Source organism: Schistocerca gregaria, chromosome 3 (genome assembly GCF_023897955.1).
Source record: "Schistocerca gregaria isolate iqSchGreg1 chromosome 3, iqSchGreg1.2, whole genome shotgun sequence".
NCBI classification, from domain to species: domain Eukaryota; kingdom Metazoa; phylum Arthropoda; class Insecta; order Orthoptera; family Acrididae; genus Schistocerca; species Schistocerca gregaria.
The window spans coordinates 770,271,259-770,284,468 of NC_064922.1; the positions used below are offsets into that span (position 1 = coordinate 770,271,259).

General features: G+C 44.6%; 1 protein-coding gene and 1 long non-coding RNA gene across 2 annotated transcripts; one reads left to right on the forward strand and one right to left on the reverse strand.

Annotated features, from left to right (window-relative positions):
- Positions 1 to 643: 643 nt before the first annotated feature.
- LOC126354096 (uncharacterized) lies at positions 644 to 12,995 on the reverse strand. Its single transcript, XR_007565264.1, has 2 exons — positions 12,628 to 12,995; positions 644 to 952 (listed from the first exon to the last, which is right to left on the reverse strand). It is a non-coding gene; the product is annotated as an uncharacterized LOC126354096 (long non-coding RNA).
- Positions 1,991 to 3,104, forward strand: LOC126354094 (uncharacterized). Its single transcript, XM_050003482.1, has one exon. The coding sequence runs from the start codon at positions 2,008 to 2,010 to the stop codon at positions 3,034 to 3,036; it is 1,029 nt and encodes a 342-aa protein (XP_049859439.1). The 5' UTR covers positions 1,991 to 2,007; the 3' UTR covers positions 3,037 to 3,104.
- Positions 12,996 to 13,210: the final 215 nt, after the last annotated feature.

Here is a 13,210-nt window from a genome sequence, read left to right on the forward strand (position 1 = left end):
TTTGTTATTACACCTTTCTATATGGCCAATATTTAATGCAAGAGATGTAGCACTGTCAAAGAACCAATTTTTACTACTGTTTGGACTACCAACGACAATGTATTTAATTTTGCATGTGGTACATATACATCAACATTATCCCCTTTTTTCATTGATACCATCCTTTTTTATTGAGCTAACTGAATTTGTCAGAAATTGGTGTACCTGATCAGTATAGTCATCACATTGAACGAAGAGCAATTTATTTAGCAATAAAAGTGAATCCCCAAAAAGATAACAGTAATTCCTCATGTTATAAAATACATTTTCTTCCGATCTATATGACAATATGTTCTGTACCTCTCAAATTCAAATCATTGATAATTTTGTTATATAATTCTAACCCCATTTATAAAAAAATTGGGTAAATTTTGGATCAAAATAATGGTATGATCATGTGCAATTATGACAATTTTTCAGATGAAAGTTATATTTTAAAAGAATGGATAAGACCTTTCTCACGATTGCTTTAGGGTTGTTCCCTTTCCCCGGAAGAAATTGGTTAGCTTCTGCTATGAGGCTGTAAACCAATTCCATTATTTTGGACTTCTTTGATACGTTTAGAAATAGCTCGGCTTTCTTCCCCTTCCAATACTGTGAAATGTTGTCGCGAATGCTAAAAATTAGGGCTAAAATCATTTACGATGCAGGCTAGTAAATTGTAGCCACCAGATCACCGAGGCAGACGTGCAGGGACAGAACTTCTGTTTAATATTTACTCTGATAACTAGAACAGATGTGTACTGGCATAGTGTTTGCTTGGGCAGCGGACTTAGCGGCGCCACCGAACATGTGACCCGCCGGAGGCAGTAACCCTTGGACATAGCAAACATAGTGGTGGACGGCGAGACCGGCACGTAGGCACCGCGGCTGCCGCGGGCCCAGCCAACGCCCACACACATCGTTCTAGATGCTTCTAGAACATTCTAGAACAATTTGTACCGTGTGCACTACTGACTGAGTCGCCGATAAGGAGTGGTGACAGGCGCACCACTCACTATAAAAGGGCTAGTCACAGAGTGCCAGGGGGGTAAGAAGTGAAGAGTGGAAGTGGTGTGCTACGAGAGTGCCAGGCGACGTACTACCGCGAGGGAGATGTAGGCGCAGAATGTTGGACACATTACGAATTAGTATTTGGAAGAGACTGTGAGAACTATAGGGCAGTATCAAGTCGCCTTTACGGGACTTAGAATTATTCCTATGTAGTCAACACTTAGCCTGGTGCGTCCGCCTCAGTTGTTGGGATTTAAAGCCGACTAGCAATGAACACTTGCATTTCGGGGCAGACTTTCAGCATAACTTATATACTTTATAGATAGCTAGGATGTGCCAGGGGTACTTCCAGTAATAGTAACCTTACTCCCTGTGTCATGGTTGAAGTCAATATCCTCTGTTATCCCTGCCGAGTTCCGTACTCTAACCTACCAGGTAGCCTTCTTTGCAGCAGAGCATCGCAAGCAGGCGGCCCACAACGTCAAGGATCTTCTGCCAAGTAAGTCATTGGCGCGCAATCATTGCAGTCCTTCCTCTCCCTCTCAGGACTCGTCAGTGGGACACGACAGGAGAGACTTTTTCTGGTGTCAGATGTGGGGTTATATCCTGGTAGAGGATCGGCAGTATAGGGTACAGGAATAGGCAGAGGGGCGGTAGATAGCACCATTAAAACGCCAGAGGGTCGTAGCATCACGCCAACGCACATCCAGAGGGTCGTCGCACCGCGTCTCGCGCCGACGCACTTCCGGAGGGTCGTCGCATCGCGCCAGCGCAGAGCCAGAGGGTCATCGCGTCGCGCCAACGCACACCCAGGGGGTCGTCGCACCGCGCCAGCGCAGTGGTCGGAGAGGCGCAGGTCCGCGACATCGCAGCAGCTGAACCTTCTCACACCGCACTCATCGCGGCCAGGTCCACGCACCGCCACCGCGAGCGCAGAGTTCGCCGCACAGCACTCAAGAAAGAAGGTTAGTGAAGATGGGAAATTCTGATGCTGCAGAATCAAGCGGGGGCTTGCAAGACAACGCCAGTGAAGGTAGATTGTACTTAAATTACAGTGAAGCCACAAAACTAGTGCCACATAAGTTTGATGGAGATAGAGATAAACTGTCAGAATTTATCGATAATTGCGACAATGCTTACAACTTAGTGGATCCTAATTATAAGCAAGTCTTTTTAAAAGTTATCATTGGGCAAATAACCGGTTCTGCCCGTAGTAAGCTCTTAGTTAGAGATCACACAGAAACTTGGTCTGCCGTGAGGTCTATTTTGTTGGAAAACTATGAGAGCAAGCGCACCATTGACTACTATGCGTGCACCATGTTCAATAGTAGGCAAGAAAAAGGGGAAAGTGTGGCTCAATGGGGTTCTCGGGTGGATTCTATGCAATTCCATTTCCGCGAAGCGATGAAGAGGGTTATGGAGGACGAAGAAATTGCAGGCAGCAACGCCTTAATAGGGAAGTTAGGACGGGCCGTGTTTATACAGGGATTGTATGACGAACGAATAAAAACCGTAATCCGGGCCCAAGGCGAACGGATCACCCTGTCCGAAGCTATTGACTTAGCAGCTACCGAGGAGTGTGCAATCACCTCAGAAAGAGATAAGCGCCGCGTAGCAACTGTAACCCGGTCAGAAAAGAAAAGTAATATGAAATGTTTTAACTGCGGTAAAGAGGGACATTTATCGCGAGAGTGTAGGAAAAGGTACACTGTCAGAAGGACAGACCTGGTAAAAGAAATTCCCCAGAAGACAGGCCATAAGCGGCTGCCTATAACCGAAATAGATGTTCGCGAATTCAAAGGGAACGGATCGCGAGCACAGTGTCCCCCACCAGTAAGGTGCACGGTATGCAATCTAACGGGTCACTCGCCCCCGTGTAACAAAGCAAAACCAGTGACATGCTTCACGTGTCACCAACCCGGACACTATGCGCGTGATTGTCGTGAAAGCAAGTGGACTAACATACGTAGGAAAAAGGGGCAGGGAAACGAGCAGCGAGCGTAATGCCGCAGTTCCATTACGCTGCGTCTGGAATAATAAGAGCTGCTGACTGCACAGGTAAGAATGATTATATATGCGTTAAAAGCAAGGATGTGAAAGGCACGGAGACAGTAGCCACGACGCAAACGAAAGATAAGGGCCCACTTTGCGTTGAGAGCGGGCGTACTAGTCAAGGCAAATACCAGGCGAGGCGCGCGAGCCGGCCGCCACCTGCGCCGTCCAAACGGGACTGTACGAAACAAGAAGGAACAGAAAGTGAGCAAAGAACGCGGTCACCACGAGAAGCGAAGTATCCATGCACTGGCATGACGAATAGGAGGAACGTATCTCCATCCCCGGAGAGAGCAGAAGAAATAAGAATCGGCCCACGAGAAGAAAGGTTTATAAAAATTCGCATAGCACGAAAACTAGGAACAGAAGTGGTGATTCCGAAACAAGAAATTAGACCGGGGGTCTATATACCGGAAGCCATAGTGACTGTCCGAAACGGGGTAGGCATAACAAGCGTGATGAACACTAGGGAACAAGAGATCCGTCTTAGTGTACCAGAAGTATTAGCAGAAGGAATTCCGCCACCAAGTAGCTACAAAATACGACGCGCGCCGCAGGAGCGGAAAGACGGGAGAAAAACGCGGCAGAGTTTGTTAAAAGAAAACTTGCGGATAGAGCACGTAAACCGAGAGGGGCAAGAAGCCATACAGGAATTGTGTCTCGCATACAGTGATGTCTTTCATTTGCCAGGAGACGTGCTCACCTACACCACTGTAGTGAAGCATCAGATTCCACTAGTAACCGAGGCAGAAGGAACGGTTATAAATCAGAGGCCTTATCGAATCCCCCAAGCGCAGCAGGAAGCGTTGCAACAAGAAATAAATGGCATGCTGAACGACGGTATCATCTCACCAAGTACCAGTCCGTTTAATTTTCCTTTGTTACTATTGCCTAAAAAGTTAGATGCCAGCGGGAAACAGAAGTGGAGAGTGGTGGTAGATTACCGAAAATTAAATGATATATCTTTGAATATGGTCTATCCACTACCCAGAATCGATGAGATACTAGATAGCTTAGGGAAGGCGAAGTATTTCTCGACCCTAGATCTAGCAAAAGGATATTATCAAGTATTGATAGACGAACAGGATAAGCAGAAAACGGCATTTAGTACACCGACGGGCCACTATGAATACAATAGGATGGCGATGGGCCTGAAGACGGCTCCATCCACATTTCAGCGGCTAATGAATACCGTCTTGACTGGTGTACAGGGAAATCAAGTGTTTATCTACCTAGACGACATTGTCATTGTGGGTGCGTCACTGGAGGACCATAATGCGCGACTGGAGGAAGTATTTGATCGGTTACGAAAAGCAAATCTAAAATTGCAAGTCGATAAATGTGAATTTCTACGAACAGAAGTTACGTTTTTGGGACACGTTTTGACAGCAGAGGGTCTGAAACCCGATCCTACTAAAGTGGCAGCGATAGAAAAGTACCCGCAGCCTAAGACAACGACTGAGTTAAAATGCTACCTCGGAATGATCGGATATTATAGGCGATTTTTGAGTAATTTTAGCAAAATTGCCAAACCCTTACACGAACTACTGAAGAAAGGAGTTCCGTATATTTGGGGTGCAGCGCAAGAGGAGGCATTTCAGACATTGAAAGGAAAGTTAATCCAGCCACCAATACTACAGTACCCAGACTTTAATAAAAAATTTCTGTTAACAACTGACGCCAGCCAGTACGCGATAGGAGCATATCTGAGCCAAGGTCCTATAGGGAAGGACTTACCAATTGCATACATATCCCGCACTCTCAACAAGGCAGAGTTAAATTATAGCACAATAGAGAGGGAACTACTTGCCATAACATGGGCTGTAAAGTACTTCCGACCGTATCTTTTTGGAAGGACGTTCAAAATACTCACGGACCACAAACCACTGATGTGGTTAGGTAGCATTACGGACCCATCATCCAGATTAATGAAACTTCGGTTAAAATTGGAAGAGTATGATTACCAAATCATGTACAAGGAAGGGAAGCAAAACCGCGTAGCCGATGCGCTGTCACGCATTCGCACTGTTCGGGACAGCGACACGCCAACACAGCAGAAGGGCACAATCGATATCAACGCGCACGGAAACACGCAAGGAGGCGCAACACCCAAGGACGAGAGCAAGGACGCGGATAGTGAAGTGATAACAGAGGCCGAGTCGTCAGCGAAGATAACGTCCCCTGGAGAGACAGCTGACGGGACAGAGATAAGCGGAGAGAGTAGCGTAGCACAAATACAGGACGAGGACGTAATGAGCACGGAGGAAAAATTGGCAATTTTAAAGCAGATGCACGTATCTCCCATCGGAGGCCACCAGGGAATGGGAAGAACGTATGAGCGAATAAAACAGTACCATACATGGCCAGGCATGAAAGGGGATGTAGAAAAGTTCATAAAAACCTGTGAAAGCTGTCAGAAGAACAAGATAACGCAAGCAAAGACTAAGCAGCCACTAGAACTGACTCCTACTCCGGAATTTATATTTGAACGCTGCGATGTTGATGTAGTAGGCCCACTACCCGTTACCCGGTCTGGACACAGATACATTTGACATTTCAAGACTCTCTCACGAAATATGTAATGGCCGAACCAATAGCTCGGCAAGATGCCGATACGATTGCACGGAAGCTGGTGGAAAACATCATTCTAAAATTTGGGATCCCAACCGCTCTGTTGAGCGATATGGGGAGCAATTTTATAGGCGAAACCATGAAACGAGTCTGCAAATTACTAGGAATAGATAAGCTACAAACAACAGCGTACCATCCACAGACCAATGGGGCACTAGAACGTACACATCGTACGTTAACCGAGATGTTACGTCACTATGTGAATAAGGATCAGACTGATTGGAACGAATGGGTTCCATTCGCGAATTTCGTGTACAACACTACTCCTCACAGTACCACGAGATACACCCCGTTCGAATTGTTCTTCGGCAGAAAGTGCAACCTGCCTGGATGGTTACAAAAGAAACCCGCGAACGTAATATACAATTATGACCATTACGTAACAGAGATTCGACAGCGACTGCAAATGTTACACCAGGATGCCCGTAAGGCAACGCAAGAGAGCAAGGAAAGAAATAAAAGCAACTACGACAGAACGCAGAACCCGAGGGAGTTCAGAAAACATGATCGTGTATTATATGACGAGGGCGTACGTCGGGGACGATCGAAGAAATTAGACAGCCAGTGGCGAGGGCCATTTACCGTAGTTGATGTGTCAGGACCAAACGTAATAATCAGGCTAAAAGGCAAGAAATGTATAAAAGTACACGCTAACAGGCTGAAAGAATTTTACTGAGTAAAGAGGTGGGCATATTATTAGAGGGCCATAAGGATGACGGAATCACTGCAGGCAACTAGAAAGCAGAAGAGTAATAATTACTTTCTATTACAGATGCCAAGGATGAGGGCACTGTGGGTGACAGCAATAATCGGGACTATATCGCAGATTAGCCTTGCTCGACGAGAAGCAGCGCCGCAAGATGTACGGGTGCAACGATTCCAGTCTGCACCAGGCATTTACTACGACAACCAGGGTAGCGTGAGTTTGTATAGTACCACCTGGAGAGTGGTGAGTTATTTTAACCTTAAGGAACTGCATGACAAATTCGAGGAGACGCAAGTGGTTGCTAATAGAGCAGTGACACATTGCATGACTAGGCTGAACCAGGCGAAGTTAACCCTTTCGCGGCTACGGGCATACATGTATGCCCGGCAGTTAGAAGACCAGACGGCTACGGGCGTAGATGTATGCCCAGCCGGCGGGAAGTCCAGGCGGCTACGGGCATACATCTACGCCCGGCAGGCGGGAATACCAGACGGCTAATGGCATACATATACGCCCGGGCTCGGGAACAGGTGAACGTTCACAATAGAGCGGCTGCTGGCTGTTGTCCACTTTTCAGACAACACTTTCATTGTCTGGTCTTCTTTGTAAAGTGAGAAAGCACTTTAGTTTTCCCCTCCCCTGCACACTTTCTGCTTACGAGTCTAACAATCGGCCAGTCCGTTTTTCGCTTCTGGTGAGACGACAGCGTTCACGTGTGTAGACTTTGCCATGTCGGGACACAGTTTATCGGACAAGGAAATCATGGATATCCTCATGAATAGCAGTGACGAAGATTGTAGTGATACTTCGGAGCTTTCTTCCGATGAAGAGTTGGATGCTCCTGGACTTATTGCTGAATCCTCGGTATCACGAACAGAAGATTCTTCCTCTGAAGACGGAAAAGAAGATAGAGTAAGTGAAACTTCGTCAGGAAAAAGAAAGTATGACTGGACGGAGAATCATCCTGTGACGAAACGACACTGTTTTGTGAACACATTTAGCGGGTTAAAGGTGGACTTCGAAGAGTCAGCAAGTCATTTAGATTTCTTTTTGTACTTCATGTCCATGGAATTTGTTTCTGCCATTTGTACACAGATCAATAATTATTATAAATTTATTACTGAAAAAATGACGACAGTGCCCAGTAGATTAGCACGCTGGAAGCATATAGAGCCATCAGAATTTTATTGTTTCCTAGCATGTTCTCTGCTTATGCCTAGAAGTAAAAAGAAGTGAATGAATATTGGTCGACAGATTCTTTGCTTCAGACACCAATATTTTCTAACATAATGGCCAGAGACCGGTACAAATTGATTCTGCGTTTATTGCACTTCTGTGACAATTCCACCGCGTCTCAAGATATTCTTGTAAAGATACGTCTCATTGTAGGTCACACAAGAAATAAATTCCGCGAGGCAGTAGTACCCTTTGAAAACCTAGTGATCGACGAAAGTTTGCTACTTTTCAAGGGAAGGCTCCGATTCAAGCAGTACATACCAAATAAACGTAGTCGTTTTGGCATTAAAATTTTCGTCCTTTGTGACGTAGAAACGAATTATATTCTGGATTATATTATCTACACTGGTGCTGCCACGGAAATAGAATCTGGAAATTCTGATTGGGGAAAATCAGGCGATGTTGTTGTGAGTTTGTTATTGCCATACCTCAACAAAGGTCATACCATTCATTTGGACAATTGGTACTCGAGCCGAGAATTATTTCTATGGCTCCACAAAAAATGTACAAATGCCGTCGGAACAGTACGAAAAAACAGGAAACATCTACCACCGTTACCAGACAAGCTGAAAAAAGGGGAAGTACAGTTCAAATCTTGTGGAACATTAATGGCACTAAAATGGATGGACAAGAAAGAAGTGTGGATGCTTTCGACCGTAAATGGACCAGAGTTTGTGGAGACACAGAAGAAAGAACATAGAACAGGCCAAAACAAATTGAAACCCACCTGTGTCATCAGCTATAATAAGTCAATGGGTGCAGTGGATAAGACAGACATGCTATTATCTTCTGTACAGTGCATCCGAAAGACACTGAAGTGGTACAAGAAAGTATTCTTTCATTTGACTGACTTGTGTGTGCTGAACGCAAAAACTGTTTTTGAAATACAAAAGCAACAGAAGATACCACTAGCGAAATACCACTTGGAGCTAATCCGTCAATTGCTTGACAGATTTCATAGTCAAACGTGTAAAAGTGCGATCCCACGGACAACCAAAGAAGAAAGGCCTTTCCGACTGCAGAATAAAGAGGGACATTATCCAGGGTTCCTCGTAGCAACGGAGAAAAAGGAGATTCCCCAGAGACGCTGTGTAGTATGCACTGCTCATTCACAACGAAAAATGACACGCATAAGATGCAAAAAGTGCGATGTGGCTCTCTGCATGGTGCCATGTTTCGAAAATTACCACACGCTAAAGAAATATTAGCACGTTTTAGTAACTTTGTACGTTTCAAATAGATAAAAGTAAAAAATAAAAAAATAAAAATAAAAAGCAGATGATGATGATGAGTCCCATACTCCGTTTACCGAGCGTAGGGGAGCGACGCGGGAGACCCGCGCCGCCATACTAGGCAAGGTCCTAGTGGAGGTGGTTTGCCATTGCCTTCCTCCGACCGTAATGGGGATGATTGATGATGATGATGAAGACGACACAAACACCCAGTCATCACGAGGCAGGTGAAAAATCCCTGACCCCGCCGGGAATCGAACCCGGGACCCCGTGCTCGGGAAGCGAGAACGCTACCGCGAGACCACGAGCTGCGGACAAAAAAAAGCAGATAAAAGTAAAAAAATGGTTTTTAACTCAGCCAGCGGCAGTCCAAAGCCTGCGTCGAAAATGAGGATGGGAAACCATTAAAGTAAACCGTACTGAACGTGACGGGCTGAAAAAGAAGACAGCGAGCTAGAAGAAGGTAGGCGTTTACTATCCAATTTCTTACTGTGGAGAATCGACTTTAGGTTTTAATTACAAACAAAGGCAAGGGCCTATCACAAAATGAGTTATGCAGATATATTCCTTGTTTAACTTTTAGTCCGATTGCATGACAAAATTAGGTTTTAAATTTCTGTAATTATTATCTATTTAAGACCGTAGTAAGAATATTGTTCGAGATTTGGGCGTTTTCGCTACGCACAACTCTATTTAAAACTATATATCTTGAAATACATTCATGTGATGATAGTGGAATTTTATTATGTTTTAGGCACATACATCGACGGTGTAAATCTCTAGTTAGAGGATTTTGGAATTACTATTAAAAAAGTTCCTATCATTTTTCTAAACCAACCATTTTTCAGCCCATAATAAACATATAACTGAAAGTGTTGGCTATTTTCGAAGCTCTCTTTCGTTGTTATCAGAAACTATAACCAAAGTGACCATACAGAGTATAGTGTTTTTTTAAGGCGCTGCTGAACAGTGGTTCTGTGCACGCGGCAACACGCGGGAAGCCTGCGGCGGCCGTAGCCTGCAGCGGCCACAGGGCTGCGACAGCCGCCGCCGGCCAGGCGCGCAGTGCGCTCGTCCCTGTCACCCGGCCAGGCAGGCAGGACGCTCAGCCTTCCAGCCGCGAAAGGGTTAAGCACCGGGGAGTGCGAAAGTGTACAACAAACAGTAAAGTGGCATGTGGGAAAAATTTCCAAATCAAAAGAATTGATTGATCAACTGGTTAGGCATGAGCGACCAAGAGTCAAGAGGGGAATATTAAATTTCATAGGGGAAGCAAGTAAGGTATTGTTTGGGACATTAGACGCAGATGATGCGGAATTTTTCAAGGCCAAAATAGACGTGCTAGAGGAACAGAGAGAGTTGTTACGGTTGTCCAAAGAACAAGTGACCATTGTGAGAGCGTCACTGACAGGGGTAAATCAAACTCTTAATGTAGTAACTAAGAATACGCAGATAATCGCAAAAGGAATAGAAAAATTGAGTAGGCATGTAGAGGATTACGAGAATAGTACTAATGGATGAATACAACATGCCCTAATTCTCCTAACTATTACGGAACAACTAATGCAAATTACCAGTATGTTTCATGAACTCGAAAGAGAGTACGAATTATTAGTCTCGGCAATAGTAAATGCACAGAAAGGCCTGTTGGAACCACACCTAATTAACCCCGTACAGGTGGTCAAGTACTTAGAACTCATAAAAGATGATTTAAGGGATAAAAAGTTCCCAGTGGAACTCACGGAGGACCAAGGATACCTGTTACTTCGTATATTAGATATAGATGTAGTTCTTGCCGGCACTAGATTAAGTTATGTATTAAATGTACCATTAGTTGATAGTAGTGTATATACATTATATAAAATATGGCCATTACCCGCGGAGTATGATCAGGCAAAGAAACTGTTCGCTTATAGAGCCTGAGAAAAGTTATTTACTAATTGATGATGCGAAACGACAGTACGCGCTACTGTCCCGTGACCAGATGAACTGTAAAACGGTCACGCCGAAAAGACAGATCTGTAAGCAGAGGTTTGTCTTAATGTCCACTTATGACCACGAGCGATGTGAAGCTCGTATGCTGCAGCCTATTAGGGAAGTTCCCAAAGATTGCAATCTGAAGTATATAATATTGAACTAAAGTATCTGGACGCAGATACAAGATAATGAGTGGTTGTATGTCGCTCCTAAGGACGAAGGATTAACGATATTGTGTAATGGGTTACCCCCTAATGATATTATCATAAGAGGTACGGGGAAGTTTACTTTTACCAGCCAGTGCAAGGGACATGGTGCACAGGTCATGCTACAGGCTGATCATATAATTAGTACTAATGTAAGTAAGAATGACATAGTCCCTACGCTAAATTTAGATATAGACTGCTGTATCATAGAGGATGAGAAGCAAAACGTCACAAGTATACCAGTAGTTCTACCCTTAGAGCATATTGTAAGACACTTAGATGACCTAAAGATAGCAAGTCACAAGGTCGATGAACTACAACGTGAAATAGAATACCAGCAACGTACGACCTTCAGGGGATGGTCAAAAGGTATATATTCCGTGTGGGGATATACAAGTTCAGTAGCATTAGTTATAGTGATTGTATTGTGTTGTGTTGTTCATGTATCTATTGTAAATGTTGTCGGAGATGTTGCAAACAATTGTGTAAAGCAGGAGGGAATTGTTGTACCAAAGTGTGTGTAACAAACACAGTGGTAACCGATAGCCGTTGTGAAAGAAAAATACGGTACACCCCTTCTCGCCAGTCTGAACAATGTGGAGAAGAGGAAGAGAGTGGAGAATGTGAATTAAGGTACATACGACGTACTCCTCTCGCTGATAGAATGCAGTGGAGAGAGCACGACCAGACGCCACGACTCGCCAAACAAATTGAATCCAGCGCAAAAGCAATGGAGTCGTTGGCGCACAAAACAGATAGGAGATAAAAACAGAAATTAAGAATTATGACCACCTTATTGTGATTAAGCTGATGATTTATGTTGTAAAATGTTTATTTCTCTTTACAATTTTCTCTTGTTGTGTATTGTGTATGAAACATGTAAAAGTGAAACCAAGAATTATGTAATAAGATATAATGGTAACACGGTGTACAAACTTTGGTACACTGGATTTTAAATTGTGTACAGTTGTGTGAACTACGAACACTGAAAGTAAGTGACACATACGTGAACTGTACAGTAACCACAACAAGCAGGCGTGTACAGCTATTAACTAAATGCTATATTTACATTGTGTTTTCTAAAGAATTTTTAAATGTCCAGGTAATGAAATGTATGATGTAAACCCATGAATTAGAAATAAATCCTGGCAAGTTTCACTGGCACCGAAGGTAGGAATCGAAAATTTTGTAACCTCAAGGGTCTGAGCTTACAAAATTTTCCCCTGGGGAAGGGAGGTGTCGCGAATGCTAAAAATTAGGGCTAAAATCATTTACGATGCAGGCTAGTAAATTGTAGCCACCAGATCACCGAGGCAGACGTGCAGGGACAGAACTTCTGTTTAATATTTACTCTTATAACTAGAACAGATGTGTACTGGCATAGTGTTTGCTTGGGCAGCGGACTTAGCGCCGCCACCGAACATGTGACCCGCCGGAGGCAGTAACCCTTGGACATAGCAAACATAGTGGTGGACGGCGAGACTGGCACGTAGGCACCGCGGCTGCCGCGGGCCCAGCCAACGCCCACACACATCGTTCTAGATGCTTCTAGAACATTCTAGAACAATTTGTACCGTGTGCACTACTGACTGAGTCGCCGATAAGGAGTGGTGACAGGCGCACCACTCACTATAAAAGGGCTAGTCACAGAGTGCCAGGGGGGTAAGAAGTGAAGAGTGGAAGTGGTGTGCTACGAGAGTGCCAGGCGACGTACTACCGCAAGGGAGATGTAGGCGCAGAATGTTGGACACATTACGAATTAGTATTTGGAAGAGACTGTGAGAACTATAGGGCAGTATCAAGTCGCCTTTACGGGACTTAGAATTATTCCTATGTAGTCAACACTTAGCCTGGTGCGTCCGCCTCAGTTGGGATTTAAAGCCGACTAGCAATGAACACTTGCATTTCGGGGCAGACTTTCAGCATAACATATACTTTATAGATAGCTAGGATGTGCCAGGGGTACTTCCAGTAATAGTAACCTTACTCCCTGTGTCATGGTTGAAGTCAATATCCTCTGTTATCCCTGCCGAGTTCCGTACTCTAACCTACCAGGTAGCCTTCTTTGCAGCAGAGCATCGCAAGCGGGCGGCCCACAACGTCAAGGATCTTCTGCCAAGTAAGTCATTGGCGCGCGA